This window comes from Sarcophilus harrisii, chromosome 6 (genome assembly GCF_902635505.1).
Source record: "Sarcophilus harrisii chromosome 6, mSarHar1.11, whole genome shotgun sequence".
Classification (NCBI taxonomy): Eukaryota; Metazoa; Chordata; class Mammalia; order Dasyuromorphia; family Dasyuridae; genus Sarcophilus; species Sarcophilus harrisii.
In genome coordinates, this window is record NC_045431.1 from 70,978,048 (window position 1) to 70,994,231 (window position 16,184).

Genomic DNA, 16,184 nt, shown 5'->3' on the forward strand with positions numbered 1-16,184 from the left:
TAAGGAAACTTACTCCCCTCCCACCAATCCCAGATAAGAAGGAAAAATACTGTATATTATACTGGATGTTATAGGAAAAGGGTCAATTTACTGAGAGAAATTGAGGAATGAAGGTGAGAAAAGTATTTCTAGAAATGACTATGATTTTTTAAATGAGGATGAAACTTCTTTTTAAATGAAGAAAACGGAACTAAAAGTATTCTCTACTTGTAGAGAAGATACAAGACAACTTCTAAACATTTGAAAGAGCTTAGAACACAAAGTAGATTATTTGGGCAAGTTAGCATTAGAGTAAAAACTATCAGAATAATCTTATGTAGTGCATGAAAAGGGAATACTGAATTAACACAAATCAAATAAAATCACTTCTAAAGAAATGAAAAAGTATTCAAGGATTCAGGCCTTAGTCTACAAATGCCCTTTGCAACATTCATTCATCTTGTAGATTTTTGAGCAAGGGTTGGGAAGTTAACAGCCCATACACCCCCCACCCCCCACCAATGTTGGACAGAAGTGAAAAGAACGATGATGAATCCTCTTGGCAGAGAAGTGTAGAATTTAGGTGCAGAGGCATACTGTCAAACAACGTGGCTGTTTATTTTCTACACTGCATTTTTTTGTTCCAAAGAAGGAAGAGAAAGGGGTATGATTAGAGTAGAGGGGAGCAAATGTAGGGAAATAATAGCTATATAAAAATCGTGGATTCTTTTGTTGCTTATTTTCTTTTTTTTTTTAATAACTATTATTTATTTATTTTTAATGGGTTTTTTTTTTTTTATTAAGCTCCAAATTTTCTCTATCCTTTCAGTCTCTCCCTCACCTAAAGAGAAGGCAAGCAATATATCTGTTCTGTTTAGATTTAAAAACTGAAACTGGTGAGAACTAGAGCTAAGGCCAGAGGACAACTAAGGTACTTAAACTAAGCTACAAGAGTGAGAGATGGATAGTAGATTTTTAAATGTAATTTTTTCCCCTTTCCTGATGTATTCTTCTTAGATGAGCTTCTGGAAATAGCAACAACCACCACATCAAAGGAGGAGAATGTGATAATGAAAGATATCTTGTAAAAAAATGTAATTCCCCTCCTCCCCCAAATCCTCTTCTCAAAATAAATGTAAGATATCTGGAAACAGAAACTGGGATGGGGAGAAGAAGATAAGGGAACTGTGCTAAGCACTGAGCTAAGCACTTTTTACAAATATGATCTCATTTGATCCTCACAACCCTGAGAGATAGACACTGCTATTATTCCCATTTCACAAGTCAAGAGTAGGTAAGTGACTTAGGTGGGGTCAGCCTTCCTGATTCTAAGCCCAGAGCTCTATGCACGGTATTGCCTAGCGGCTAGTCCCTAGCTGACTGGGACTGCACCTGTGATTTTGGGAGTATGGGGAACTCCCAGGTGAGCCAACTCTCCCCCTCACAGTCAGTGCAGACTGGAAACCCTCTCTGCACCAGTCCTGGGGAGTTGCCTTGAAAACGAAGAGGTTCTGAACCAACATCAGGCTGGTCTTGGACCCAGGGCTTCAAGGATTTGGGGCCAGCTCTCTCACTGCAAACAAATATAATAATCTTCAAAGATCAATTTTTGAAAGATAATGTCCAGAAGCAAACATGATTCATCGCTCACTTGGCCATGGATGGCTCAGTGAGCAGATCTTCCACCAGCTCACAACCAATTGCTAGAATATTGTGGAACTTCATTGGAATACAAGACTCATACCAAATTAACGTGCCCAATGGCATGTTACCTTTTAGATTAAATTTTTTTTTTTTGGGGGGGGGGGGGTGAGAGGTTGAGCAGAAAAATTCCTCCTCCAAGACCTCAAGCTAGAATGTGACCAAATCACACAATTAAATTGTAACTTTGATAAATTACTAATACTTCTCAAACAACCTTTTGAAATTAAACAAAGACATCTGAAATCCCTGATCCTATTCCCCAGAGAATCACCATGCCCTGTGTTTGAGAAATGCTCCTTGCTTATATGTGTCCAAAACAGCATTCAAGTATGCTGAACTTGGCCTTATGCACATCCCTTCCCTCATTAGGATATTTCATAATAGCAAAAACCCTGCTCAACAACCACCCAGAATTACTAAAATGCTATCAGATTTTATTAAAACCCCATCAAGTGAGAAATCTCAAATCGCTTATTATGCTTTACAATTATTGTAAAGCGAACTCTTTAAATGAGGAGGAGATAATGACATTAACTTCTTAACTTAAAGCAATCCTCCATGGCATGATTCTAAAATATTCTCTTGGTCTGAAATTTATGTAAATTGAATTCATCTATCATTAGTTATTACCAACCCAGCTACATAAAAACAGTTTTCTGTAACAATTAGTTCTTTAAAACACTGTGTTTTAATTAGACCTGGGATGTTACGAAGCTTGCTATAAATATGGACAATGTTTTATCTAGTGCCCCCAACTACCTGAAAACCAGAAAGAATTTTTGAAGATTGTTTTTCCCTTTAAAAAAATTCATCTTATCAATACATTTTCATTCAAAATTTAAAATGCAATCAGGAATTCTAAATTTCTTTTAGATGCCCATATGTGAATACCTGAAAAATGCTTACTCCTAACAATAAAAGTCTCAAATTATGGAATTTTAGAGCAAGAAGGAATCGACTATAGAAGAGCAAAGCTATTTCATGAAAGAACATGGAATAATGAATTGTATTCTATTTGAATACAGTATGCTAGAATATGAAATATTGATCTATCAAATATTTGAACATAGACTATTAGAACATGGAATGCTGAATATTAGAACATAGCATTTTCAAATTAGGAGGGACCTCAAAGAACATCTAGTTCAATTCCTTCATTTTACAATAGACAATTAAGGCTCTTCCTCTAAAAATGACATCCCATTTACTTATTTTACCTGTATTGTATTTCTGTCCACACCCACTCCATCCCTGGTAAAATGTAAGCTCTGTAAAGGCAAAGACTGTTTCCTTTTTATCTTGGTACTCTCAGTGCCAGGAACACAAGGAGGTGCTTAGTAAATGTTTGTTGAATTGAACTGTTAAGTAACTTGCCCAAGAACTCACAGAAAGCCACAAGAATTGAGGTTTCCCGCCTCTGGTTCAGGTCTCTTTCCCCTATTCCCCACTAGCTCAAGTCATCTGAATCTTCACTTAAGACAATTTGTGGGGCAGAGAAAGGGGTGTGGGAAGGGAAGGAGAGCAACGCAGTTTTATCTGTGGGGGGAAGGCTCTCCACTGAGAGACTGGTAACTCATACCTAACGGAGAACACCTCAGAGAGCTGACTGGCGACCATGAGACATGTAAATGACTTCAGCAGAATAGTTCAGTGCATTGTCCAAGGCAGCCTTCGAACCCAGGGCTTCCTGATTCTGAGGCCAGCCTGTTATGCAGTAGAATATACCGCAGTGGACAGAGCACCTGTCTTGGATGCAGGGAGATGGGAGTTCCGACCCGGCCTCGGATACTTACTAGCCATGTGATCCTGGGTAAGTAACTCCTATTGGCTTCATCTCCTCATCTGTAAAATGGGGACACACTAGAGGAGGAAATGGCAAATCACTATCTTTGCCGAGAAAATCTGAAATAGGGTCATACAGAGTTGGACGGGACTAAGTGACTGAATAAAAACAACCAGAGGATCTTAAGTACATCTGGGTGTTTTCTATCTATAAAACAAACCTTCAAAGTCCATGAAGAAATGTCTCTCATTTGAAAATTACAGAGTTAGAATCTATTAAACCATCTGTTCTTGACTGTAACTTGGGCCTGTCAGAGAGAAGGAACCTCAAGCCTGGTCAGAGAGGGAGCAGCCGGAAGAGGTAGAGGCCTATGGAGGAAAAGAAGCCGCCTTCAGCTCTAACTCTGCTCCCTCTTCTTAGCCCCATCCTACCAAAAACTCCTACCCAGCTTTGGTAATTCATGTTTCGTGAAGGAACGGAAGATGGCAAGCAAGCAAGAGCTGCTCTGCTTTTCCCCGCCTTCTCCTCGCTTTCAGGATCTCTGTCAGATCTCTCCCGATCTCAATGTCACCTACCCATCAGGAGCCAGCTCCAGGCCCTCTTCTTCCCACCCTCCCCAATCCTGGGGCTTCATACAGAAGGAAGGCTAAGCCATTTTCACACAACTCTGACTGAGCACCTACTATGTGCAGAGGGAGGAAGGTTTTAATCACACAGGTCAGGGCTTCTTAAACTTTTTCTACTCGTGACCCCTTTTTACCAGTATAAAAAATAGACATACCAATCAAATGTTTAATTATAATAAATCACAGTTTTGTGGTTGTGACCTACAGTTTAAGAAACTTTGGCCCCCCTATTTTACGAATATCTTGTTCATCATTGAGGCTATGGATGATGGAGCCGGAGCATAGGAATAGTATTGCTTTAAAGAAGGCATGTGTACAAATGTGTAAGAATGTCAGGTGTGGCTGATTTAGGCCTAATGCTACTATTATTAGGCCTAGTTGACTTGATGTAGAAAAAGCTACAATTTTTTTGATATCATTTTGGGTGATAGCACAGATGGCGGTAAATAGAGTTGTAATTCCTCCTAGGCATAGTATGATAGTAAAAGCTGTTTGGTTGTTTTGTGTAATGGGGTTAAATCAGATTAGGAGGAAGATACCTGCAACGACTATGGTGCTAGAATGTAATAATGCTGATACAGGAGTAGGACCTTCTGTAGCTGAAGGTAGTCATGGGTGTAGGCCGAACTGGGCTGATTTTCCAGTTGCAGCAAGGATTAACCCAAGAAAAGCTAATGTATCGATATTACAGTGTATCAATAGATAAGCAATTGTCTCCATTCCATAGTCACAATGAAGACTAAAAAAAATCTCAAATTTCTAGAGTTAATATGGAGCTGAGGGAATCAGGTTTTGGTCAGCAAATGTACATGACCTCCTAATTTATGACAAACTGACTTCCAATTAGGTCAAACCCTGTTGTCATTTTAAGTGCGAATAACTGATATTTATGTAACGTTTTAAGGTATATAGGTGCTACAGGTATTATGATCCTCAGAAACTTACCTTGGTCACGATAAACTACTTTGACCAAGGTCATCAGATGACATGACTAGCAAGTGACAGAGGCACGGTCACAATCCAAAACCTTTTTATTCTCCCAGACTGATAATATACAAGATATACAAGAATATCTTTTTGCTAACCTTTTCTTTTTCTTTTGTTTCCCTTCCTTGAGCACAGATCTGCAATTTTGTGATTCTAAGTGTAAGGAGTAAAGCTAGAGGATCAAGGAATACTTAGCTGTACTTAATAACTATTAAAATTCTTTCCACCAATGGAGATCAAAGACTCAAATGTAATTTATAGTCTTGGAAAAATAGCATAATATAGTAGGTCAAGAAGCAACCTTTTAAAAATCACTCTGCAGAAAATAAAATGTAAACAAGTAAAAGCAATTACCTCAATAAAGCAATTACAGAAGCTAAAAATAATCAGGAATTATGACCAATTAAATAACCTATTAATGAATCTTTAAAATCTGACAAAAATGGTACAATATTTATAATTCAAAAAAACTGTACAATTAGTACAACAAAATATCCTAACTTTAAAAGGCACTAAATATATGTCATAAATATATTTATAAAAGTACATATTTTTGACAAAGTCTTAGCACAATTCTTAACTATTATACTATTCTTAATTTTAAACTACTTAATCAACAGTCTGAGTCTAATGTAATAGCAGCAAATATATTGGTGAAGAGGTTGGATATACAACCTCTGGATACAACCATTGGATATATAATGGGTGGTGATATGAAATGAATTTGAATTTAGGACAATCCTATCCTCAAACTAATTGATTTTGTTTTTATATATAAATCAGCATAATCTAACTGCTTAAATGAGAAATATATTCCCTGAAAAGTATTTTAATTTATCTTCATGTATTTCACCTAAGTTCAAGGATTTAAATCAAAACATTCTACTCACAACCCTCCAAAACTCAAGCAGCTTTTGCAATTTTTTAAAAACTCAAAACTTTGCCAAATCTTCCAGTTTTAAAAGAACCACTAAAGGAAACAGACTACAATTCTCTATTCTTTATTTAAAAAATTAATTCTTATTGTATAGAAGTCTAGACTTTCTTCCCTTCTCTCTCTCTCTCTCTCTCTCTCTCTCTCTCTCTCTCTCTCTCTCTCTCTCTCTCCCCTTCTCTCTCGCTCTTTCTGTGTGTCTCTGTCTCTCTGTCTCTCTCTCTCTGTTGAGAGACTGATGCCTAAAAGAAAAAAAAAAATGATTTCTCTAATCTTTGCAAATTATTGACCTTTAAGTTGCCTCCTGGTCTTTCCCTTAGATTTCTCAGAAGTACCCAGGATTGTGGCTCCAATGTCAATGAAACATACAAAATAAATGACATGTCACCAAGGAAATTAGCATCTCCTTTCTGACCAGCTGGGTCATGTTTCCTCTTCAAAATCCTTGGCCCCTTGATAGAAAATAATAGTAATCTAATAGACCTCATTAAATAATCAATATATTGACAGTACCTCTATAAAGAGAAACGTTGTGTTATAATTGATTCCCTTTAACCCATTCAATGGCATATTAAACTCAGGCATATAGAGTACACTGCAGAAGATCAATTGCCTTTATTTAGTAAGTAATTTTATTCAGGCCATGATGAATAGAAAGGTACAGGAACATTTAACAGAACTGAAAAATGTTTTCAGCTTTCGCCAAAGTCTTCCAAATAACTGACCTCCACCAACTCCCAAAAAGTCATTTCAGAGAAAGATTTAAACATTGCATTACTCACCAAAAAACTTCCAAAGGCTGAGTTAAATATAGCTGCTGCCTACAGAGAAGAGGAAAGAGGAAAAGTAAACTAAAAGTCAACAGTCACAGTGCAAGCAAAGAATGCCATTCTCCCTCCCTCCTTCCTCCCAACACTCCAGTTCCCAGCCCCAGAACCCCATCTACCATTAGGCAAAGTTTGCCATTGCTAACAAAAATTGCCAGTGGCCTGTAGTTTACAAAGACAGATGAGCTGCAGCTTAGGAACTCATAAATAATGGGTCTCAATGGCAAGCCGAAAAGGCTTGCTACTCATTGTTACAAACTTATGACAGGTAACAAAAGAATCATCCCCAATATGTGAATAGCAACCTCATAGTTATTGATTCTGCCTACTGGACACAAAGCAATCAGAGGCTGATTTATTCATCCAAGAAAACAGCAATTTAGATTTCTGACTGAAATACCCATGACGGCAGGGTCACCTCAGCAAGTTCCTAGCCCCCTTGCTCAATGCACACGAGTAACTGAAGCCATCGGCTACAAGGGGAGCTCTCAGGCTGTGCCATTAACCCCACACTGCACACATCAGGGAAGACTGCAAAAGCCCACCCAGTTAACAAGTCATTCAGCAGCAGCACCCACCATTCTCAAGTAGAAACACCCATGCAAGAGGTCAGTCCAAGGAGTCTTTCAGACTCAGACAGGAAACAATTGGCAATGGCTTTAGAAGCTAGCAGTCTTACCTAAGTATCCAGGGAACCCAAGGTAGCTGGAAGAGAGCTCTTAACTTTAAATCAACCACTATGTTCGATGAAGCTATACCTGAATCTTGAATGCTTCTCCCAGTTCCCCAAATGGATAGAAACTTGTGTGGCATCCAATTTGATGATAGAAAAGAGGTAAAACAAGCAAACAAAAAGCTCATATAAGAAAGGGAAAAAAAGAAAGAAAGAAAGAAAAGATAGGAGTGAAGTGAAAAGCCTGCTACTGACATGTCCTGGAGTTCCCGAGCAGAATTAAATTAATCATCATAGACATTTTCAGCCACACTGCAATAAGAAAAGGATGTCAATTTAGCAAGTTTGAATAAAGTCCAAAGCCAAGCTAAGAGCTGTATCTGAACCAGCCTTCTGCTCCATAAGAGGATGCAATGAGAGTGAATGGGTAATGAGATCCCTGGCTCCAGAGAGCTTAGCTCTCCTATTCAAGTTCATAATTAATTCAAAGCTTTGATAATTTCATTAGATTCCTCCTTTGCTGGCCCTATCAATAAAAGATGGCACTGGACTGCAGTTCCTCTGTGGCATAAACACAGGCAAAGGCACAGACCAGGGAACCTTTGCTTCCTGACAGGGACAATGGCATATGGTGCTCCGTGTTGCTGAGGGAGCAATGGAAAAAGATACAGCTAAATAAAACATTACAGATGACAGTTGTAAACTACAGCAACATATTTTAACACCTCTTACTTATTGGATTCCTTTGCTAAGGATTAAAGGAGAGAAAGCTTTGTGGTAGAAGTAAAAATCAGAGAGTAGCCAGGAGGGTAAAACCTCCGTGATTTTCTAATTCTGATGGTCTATACTTTAGGCTTACAACAAATCTTACATTCACAATGAATAAATTTCCCACCTTTGAACTCCGTCCCCATTCTTTCCAGAATCTTTCCACCCTGCACACAGTTGTCAAATATCTATTTCCTTCTTGATTACAGGTCTTATCATGCAAGCTTCAGTTGCTTCCTACTACCTCTGGAATAAATACACTATCTTTCATTTAAGGTCCAGGAAAATCCGGCTCCAGTTTACTTTACTCTCCTTCACACACTCTATGTTCCAGGCAACAGAGTAATCCAGCCACATCCTCCACCTAACATGGTTTCTGCACTCACAGGCTATTCCCTCATGTCTAGAATGCATTTATTTTTCTCTTCTGTCTCTCAGAACCCAAAACTTCCTTCAAGACTCAGCTCTATTTAAAACCTTTCCTGATTATTCCACCTCTATTTCTCAGTGCCCTCACTCTATTGGAGTTTATTCATATATACTTTGTTTTTGAGGGAAATGTCATATGATAGATACAGCTTAATCTTAGAGCCAGGAAGATCAAAATTCAGTTGTACCTCTGACCCTGTGGGAAAGTCACTTAACTCCTCAGGGCTCTCGAGAAAAGGCACCAGTCTAAGAGTTCCCAATACCAATGAACTCACAGTACGTCCCTATCTTATCCTGTGCAGGCTGAATGTACAGTCTTTGCAACCCTAGTGGCTACCAAGTAGTTCTGGTTCCAGACTTGTGATTTCATCAGTGTATTCAGCTCTAGCTCTACACTGTCTCCATCCAACCAGATGGCCGTTCTAGTCTTAGAGAAATGTCTGAGGCAGTGGTGTCCAACTCATGGAAATCCAGGCCAGGAATCTGGACAGAAAGATTCCCGCAGGCTGTATATTTGACTGGAAGTGTATTGTTGTATTATAGTGTGTGTGTGTGTGTGTGTGTGTGTGTGTGTGTGTGTATAAAATTGCATTTCTATTTATTTTGTCAAATATTTTCCAATTTCACTTTAATCTGCTTGGACACTATGTCTGATGCTTCTGTCCTATGGCACAGAAATATTACTGGGTTAACCTGTGGAAGAAGCTAAGGCTTGTATTCTGTTCATTGCTCCATGTTGTGAATTGTTTGACACACACTAGGTTGCTTAGTACAAGTTTGTTGTATCAAATGGATGAGTCTTTCCCTAGTATTCAAAGAAATAGGGAAGCACTCAAAGTATAGGAGACTCAAAGTAAATGGAAACAAACACTAACTTTGAACAGTTTTCATGTCATTATCTACCCATTCCCCTGAGCTTCTTATGCTATCTGAATAGAAGAAAAATCTCTTCTACAGATGTATTACTATTATGTACTATGTTAACATAACAATAATGAATTTCCTAAGGTCTACATACACACCACTGAATTTGTGACGATGGTTTTGAACTCATTCAGATGCCTAATCCTTTTCACGAGCAGACATTTGTGAAATGGGTCAAGTGTAGTTATAGCTATGATCTTAAGCAGAAGTGGATCCCTGACATGACCATTAGAATCAAACAGTAACAAAGAACTAAACATTTGCTTTGTTTATGCTTATGAATGCAGGTGAATCTGAGGGTTTGTTTTGGGGGGGAGGCTACTAAATAGCAATGACCAATATTTAATTCGCATAGAATAAATGATTATTTACCTAATAGAGCACAACTGTTTGATATGGCAGAGTATCTAAGGCTACCAAAAGTCTCATTTTGTGCATAAATTTCTTACCAATGAATACAGAACCAAGAGAACCAAGTTTTAGCCTCACCAGGCTCTCAAGAGGTCAAAGTGGATCAGACCATTGTTGCCAAGCAGGTCCATGGTTGCATGAAATCCTTCATGTTCCCACTTCCCATGCACTGCTAAAATCCTTTCAACAACATCCCCAATGGATGTTCAGCCAGCCTTTGCCCAAATCCCATGATGGAGAACTCACTATAATATGAAGTATCTCATTTTGTCACTGGATAGCTCTTATTTTTAGAAAACTTTCTTATACTGAGCCAAGACCTGCCTCTCCCTCTAATTTACACTCACTGCTCTAAGTTTTGCCCTCTGGCACTCCAAGCATAGTACAGTGGGACAAAGAGATGCTGTGTTTCAGGCACTATACCAGGAGAATTTTGATCCTTAACAATCTATGGAATTTTTCAAAATGTGGAGGTTCCCTTGGTGGTCTGCATGGTTTAATTGTCTCTACTATCATCAAACTTTCACACTCAACTCCCACACTCAAGTCTTGCTACAATTTAGTGAATTTACTTTTAGGTGAAAATGAAATATTCTCTCTTAATTGTATTTCTGGACCAGCTCTGCACCCTTGAAACAAACCTCAGAGACAATTGGAACTGAGTCTGACTGACGGGTACAACAATGAAAATCTCATCAAGTCACATCAAGAGATTACTATTAAGTGCTTAGCATGTACCAGGTAACCAATCTAAGCACTGGGAATACCAATCTAAATATCTCTGTATCTCTGTGATCAGTTCTGTAAACAGAGCTGATCAATGATATATCTCACCCACAAGGAACCCTACCTAGCAGATAGCCGGCTTGTTTCTTCTGCCTTTCCTGGCCCTGACTTTAAAAAATAAGCACAAATGGGAACTTTAGGATGAAAGTTCCCCCTCTGAATCAGGCTTTTTTTCTCCTTGAAACATATATATGCAGAAATACAAACATGCTAGGAACACCAAAAGTCTCAGTGTTTTTATACACTGAGACTTTTGTGATACCCTGCACATATAGATATGAAAACACACACACACACACACACACACACACACACACACACACCCCTCCCTTCTTTCACTGAGGAGCTCTGTCTTACCCACTATTCAGTCATCTCTATTTCAGTCCCACCCCTGCCTAAGGCAGTAATGGATTCTGGCAAACAAGAAATTTTGGGATCAAATTTGATAGTTCTCTGACCTTCAAAAGTCAAACAACGAATCACAAGCCACAGATTATTGTTCTCCAACAGCAATCCTTTGTTATCAGAGAGGACCAATGACATCAGGAGGGTCATGTCTTGACTTGCAAGTGAATTGGATTTAAGTAAGGCAGAGCTGTACAAAATCATCAGCCCCCAGCTTCCCCGAATCATCAGGGTACAGTGTCAAACAGAGGTCAAGATGACTGGCGATGGTCCTGGATGCAGTGGGAGACCTTGGTCTTTTGGTCTGAGGCAACATCCGTTCAATGATTTAAGACTAAGTAAGAATTAAGGAAAAGATGTCATAATTTGCCTTCACAAAACAATCTGTATGAGAGTGGAAGACTCTTGAGTTTCTGGCAAGAACAGAAATGATTGCCAAAATCTGGCTGAAGAATAGCTTAGATGGAGCCAAGGAGTTATAAGAGGAAATAAGGATAGATGATGTTAAAGAAGATGAGTCAATTAGTTAGAAGGCCTTGAATACCAGGTAGATTTAATGTCACAAGCAGCATGAAAATATAGTAAGATTATGATCAAGGGAATGATATGACTGAAATAGGTTTGGGTATGTAAAGTAGGATAAGATAGATAGACAACAGAGGCTGCTGTGAGGATTTTGCAAGAAGCAGTTATTCAACATATACTGGTCACCTACTATATGCAAACCATTGTGATAGGTGCTGTGAGGAATATGCAGACATGCCTTCAAAGGATTATGCATCTATTTGGGGTGGTGAGCCATGTACATATATAATACTAAATAAGAAAAGATTTCAATAATGGATAGTCAAAACAATAAAAGAGGAACCCTTAATAGCTAAATGTACTTTTTTAAGTTCTGAGAGACTGGATTGAGGGAAAATAGACGAGAAAAAAACATGTGATCTGAATCAGTAAATTGTGCACATGACTTGGTTCTGGGCTAGTAAAAAAAAGGGGGGGGGGATAGAGATTGAATATAGGAAAGAATAATTGGTAAAAATTGAGAGGTTCACTAACATTCTCTGGATCCAGATTATAACTTCTATAAGACAAGGTTATAGGACAAATAGGACAAGGAACAAGGATTTAAGCCATATAATAGTTGGAGGCTCATGTTGGTATAAGCAGGCTACAACAGATAACTAATGAGGAATTCTGAACAGGAATAAAAGATATCTTGAAGGAAGAGAACATGATGTGATCATATGGCAAGAATAAAAAAATGACAGGTAGATTATAAGAGAGCTAAGAGAAGCTAAGAAAGGTGTCCTCCATGTTGGTTGGACCTTCAAGGCCAAACTTATAAGAGAACCAGTACAAGAATTACATAGGCTAAACAAGCACAGATAAGTGACGACTTCTCCATGTTCAGAAGAAATCACCAAATCAGTGATATCATGGACTATTAGAACATGACAACTGGCTAATAAGTATCTATCAAGTCTAAAAATTTTGTGATCAACCCATACTATCATTAACATTTGCTTTATTTTATTAATTCCACACCTTTATTTTATATATGAACAACCAACCACCCCACCCCTATCCAAGGTCTATCAGAAAAAAGGAGCTTCAGCTCAGGAAAAGAAGGCCTATCTTTTCTCTTTTTCAAAGTCCTTTAAGAAAGTTCCCTGAACTACCACTTCCATATCAGTCCTCTCTCATTTTGTCCAGTCATTCCATTTTCATCTTCAACTCTTCCATCCTATTCCTAAAATGCCCTCTCCAACTCACTAAATTGTCTCCTTCCCTTTAAAAATTGAAACTTGGTGGCTATCTGTTGGTTTTTAGTAGACTGGAAAAGCTTTATTGCAATATGACACTAATGAAATATTAGTCTAAGACAGCAATCAGTACTGAATAAATGCTTTGGGAAATGATGATCATAAGGCACATGAAAATTCATTTGAAATTTTTAAATTAAAAAAAATCGCCATTGAATTTCAATTGTCATTCTTCTTATTTATTCAACAAATCTTTCCAAAATGGGCATGACATGCTAAGGGTTGCAGGGAAAGGGGAAATGCATCCCATTTCCTGCCCTCAAAGCACATACATTCCATTAGAGGGAATAAGACACACAAATAACCATGTACAAAGGAAGGTCCATTACTAACACACAAATCTAACCCCATCACTCCCCTGCTCAAAGATTTTCCATAGCCTCTGGAATCAAATCCGAAATCTTCTGCTTGCTTCTTGGGAAGACAAACAGCACCAAGTGACTTGCCCAGGATCCCAGGGCTAGTAAGTGCCTAGGGCCATATTTAAACTCAGGAGGATGTCTTCCTGGCCACAGGCCCAGAGCTCTGTGCAGTGTGGCGTCCCTAGCCGCCCTTCTCCACCACTCAGCTCCAGTCTTATTCCCAGACTACTCCTCTTCATGCCCTCCTAATTCTAGTCAACCTACCTCCAGGCTGCTCCTTCCAGGCTTTTGTGAAAACTGTCCCAAAGCCCGGGCTTGCCCTCTTTCCTTGCTGCCTTAAGGAATTCTTAACTCCTTCCTAACAAAAGACTTCTAAATCTGATAGACTTCTCTCCCACTTGAAATTTCTCAGCATCACTTTGTGTATATTTAACTTGACTCGACTGTTTCATCCCCAAGGAGAACATAAAAGCTCCTTGAGGAGAGATGCCTTCCTCACTCACTTTTGTCCCTGCATTCTCAGTATGCTTAATAAATGCTTGTTGAAATACACTGAAATATCCTAGCAAAGGTGAAAGAACTCCAAGGCAGCAGAAAAGCCTCATGGAGAAAGCTGTCTGGGCTTGTCGTGGGAGGATTTTCATAGAGCCATGAAGGGAGGCATGAGACAAGACACAAGACTGAGAGGAAGGTACGGCCCATCCAAAGGATGGGCTGGAGGCCGGCTTAGCTGAAGCTCGGGGTTCAGACAGAGAGGCAGTGGAAGATCCGATTCAATGCAATTCAAAGAACAAGGACCACAGACCAACAGTGTGCCAGATTGTGGTAGGTCTGCATAAACGCCCTCACACAAAAATGGAGCAAACATGACAAATATGATAAATACAAAGAAAGCATACAAAGCGCTATAACAAAATTAAGGAGGAAAAATCACCTTGAATTAGGCAAACAGAAAATATCCCATGATAAAAGTAGCACATTTCAACAGGTAGAGATGGTGGAGGAAATATAAGCAGGGCCAAGGAAGAAAGTCAATAGCCACATTTGCCTGGAATTGATGCATAAAGGAAGTGATATTAAATGAACCTGTAAGGGAGATCATATCTAAATTGTGGGATGCATCCTACAACAACAGCAGTTGTAGGGAAGCAGGGAAGTCTGGATTTGATCTAAAGCAAGGTTCTTAATGAAGGGCCCTAGGGACTTTTTTTAATGGCTTTTTCCATATAATTGTTTTCTTCTGTATTTTTAATAAAATTATTGTTTTATTAAATGAAATTGTGTTTTATTTATGTATTTTTTAAATGAAATTGTGTATTTTATTTCATGCATTTAAAAACATTGTTCCAAGAAGGGGTCCTATCAAGGCTTCATCAGATCACCAAAAGGGTCCAAGACTCAAAAAACAATCACCCTATCTAAGGACCAAAGGAATTCTGAAATGGGAAGTAACACGTCAGACCTGTTCATCAGGAATATTCTTTTGGCAGCTGCTTGACTGGAAATGGGAGAGAGAGTGGAGGTGGAAAGACGGATTTGATGCATATTAAAATAGTCTAAGTAAGACATGATGGTCAAGACCTTATCCAAGGTTATGGTACTCTAAGTGCAAAGAAAGTAACATGTTAGAGAGAAGGGAGAGATAAATGGGGAAATGGGATCAGGTGCCTCCTTACAACCCTGTGATATAGCAAGAGTAAGTATTAATATCAGGGAGGTAAGTGCCTTACAGCTCCCCATGAGCGCCAGCCTCAGCCCTCTCTGCTGTAAATGCCCTCTCATCTTGGCGCTGTCCCTTACACTAGGCACTACAACCAGATGGGCAGAAATGACAGGGTAATAAGCATGTTGAATCACACAGGCCCCTCCTTTTTCACCAAGGAAGGGCTGGCTGTGGATTTTGAGAGCTATCCAATATCCAAGACCATCCCTGTTCTGTTCCCCTGAGGACTCCAAGGCAAAGGCCAAGGAAGGGCTCCTAGAGGCTGTCGCTTCCTTCACCACTTTACACTGGTCCCACTCTGGGTCAGAGAAGGGGGAAATGGTGGCAAGTACCTCCAGCTAGGGACAGGTGCCAGCTTTATGCTCTCTCTGCCCTAAACTACAGGTTTAGATTAGACTATGAAAGGGAAAAAACCCATTCATCAGCACTTACCAAGTGTCAATTGGTGTCCTAAGCACTAGAGACAGGTCCCTGCCCATCAGGAGTTTACATTCTAATTACTGTTCTGTAAGAAATGACCAGCAGGATGATTTCAGAAAGGCCTGGAGAGACTTACACGAACTGATGCTGAGTGAAATGAGCAGGACCAGGAGATCATTATATACTTCAACAACAATACTATATGATGACCAGTTCTGATGGACCTGGCCATCCTCAGCAACGAGATCAACCAAATCATTTCCAATGGAGCAGTAATGAACTGAACCAGCTACACCCAGAGATAGAACTCTGGAGATGACTAAAAACCATTACATTGAATTCCCAATCCCTATATTTATGCCCATCTGCATTTTTGATTTCCTTCACAAGCTAATTGTACAATATTTCAGAGTCTGATTCTTTTTGTACAGCAAAATAACGGTTTGGTCATGTATACTTATTGTGTATCTAATTTATATTTTAATGTATTTAACATCTACTGGTCATCCTGCCATCTGGGGGAGGGGGGAGGGAGGTAAGAGGTGAAAAATTGGAATAAGAGGTTTGGCAATTGTTAATGCTATAAAATTACCCATGCATATCACCTGTAAATAAAA

At 39.1% G+C, this 16,184-nt stretch overlaps 1 protein-coding gene across 6 annotated transcripts in view; it reads right to left on the reverse strand.

Annotated features, from left to right (window-relative positions):
* The window catches only part of SLC10A7 (solute carrier family 10 member 7), a 250,878-nt gene that overhangs the window by 167,276 nt on the left and 67,418 nt on the right, over positions 1–16,184 (reverse strand). For all 6 annotated transcript variants that reach the window (XR_004230006.1, XR_004230007.1, XM_031941416.1 and 3 more), the window contains exon 5: positions 6,796–6,834. Coding sequence is in view for 4 of the 6 variants with exons in the window: in XM_031941416.1 (XP_031797276.1) it covers positions 6,796–6,834 (39 nt within the window). In the remaining 2 variants the exon portion in view is untranslated. The remainder of the gene's footprint in view (positions 1–6,795; positions 6,835–16,184) is intronic.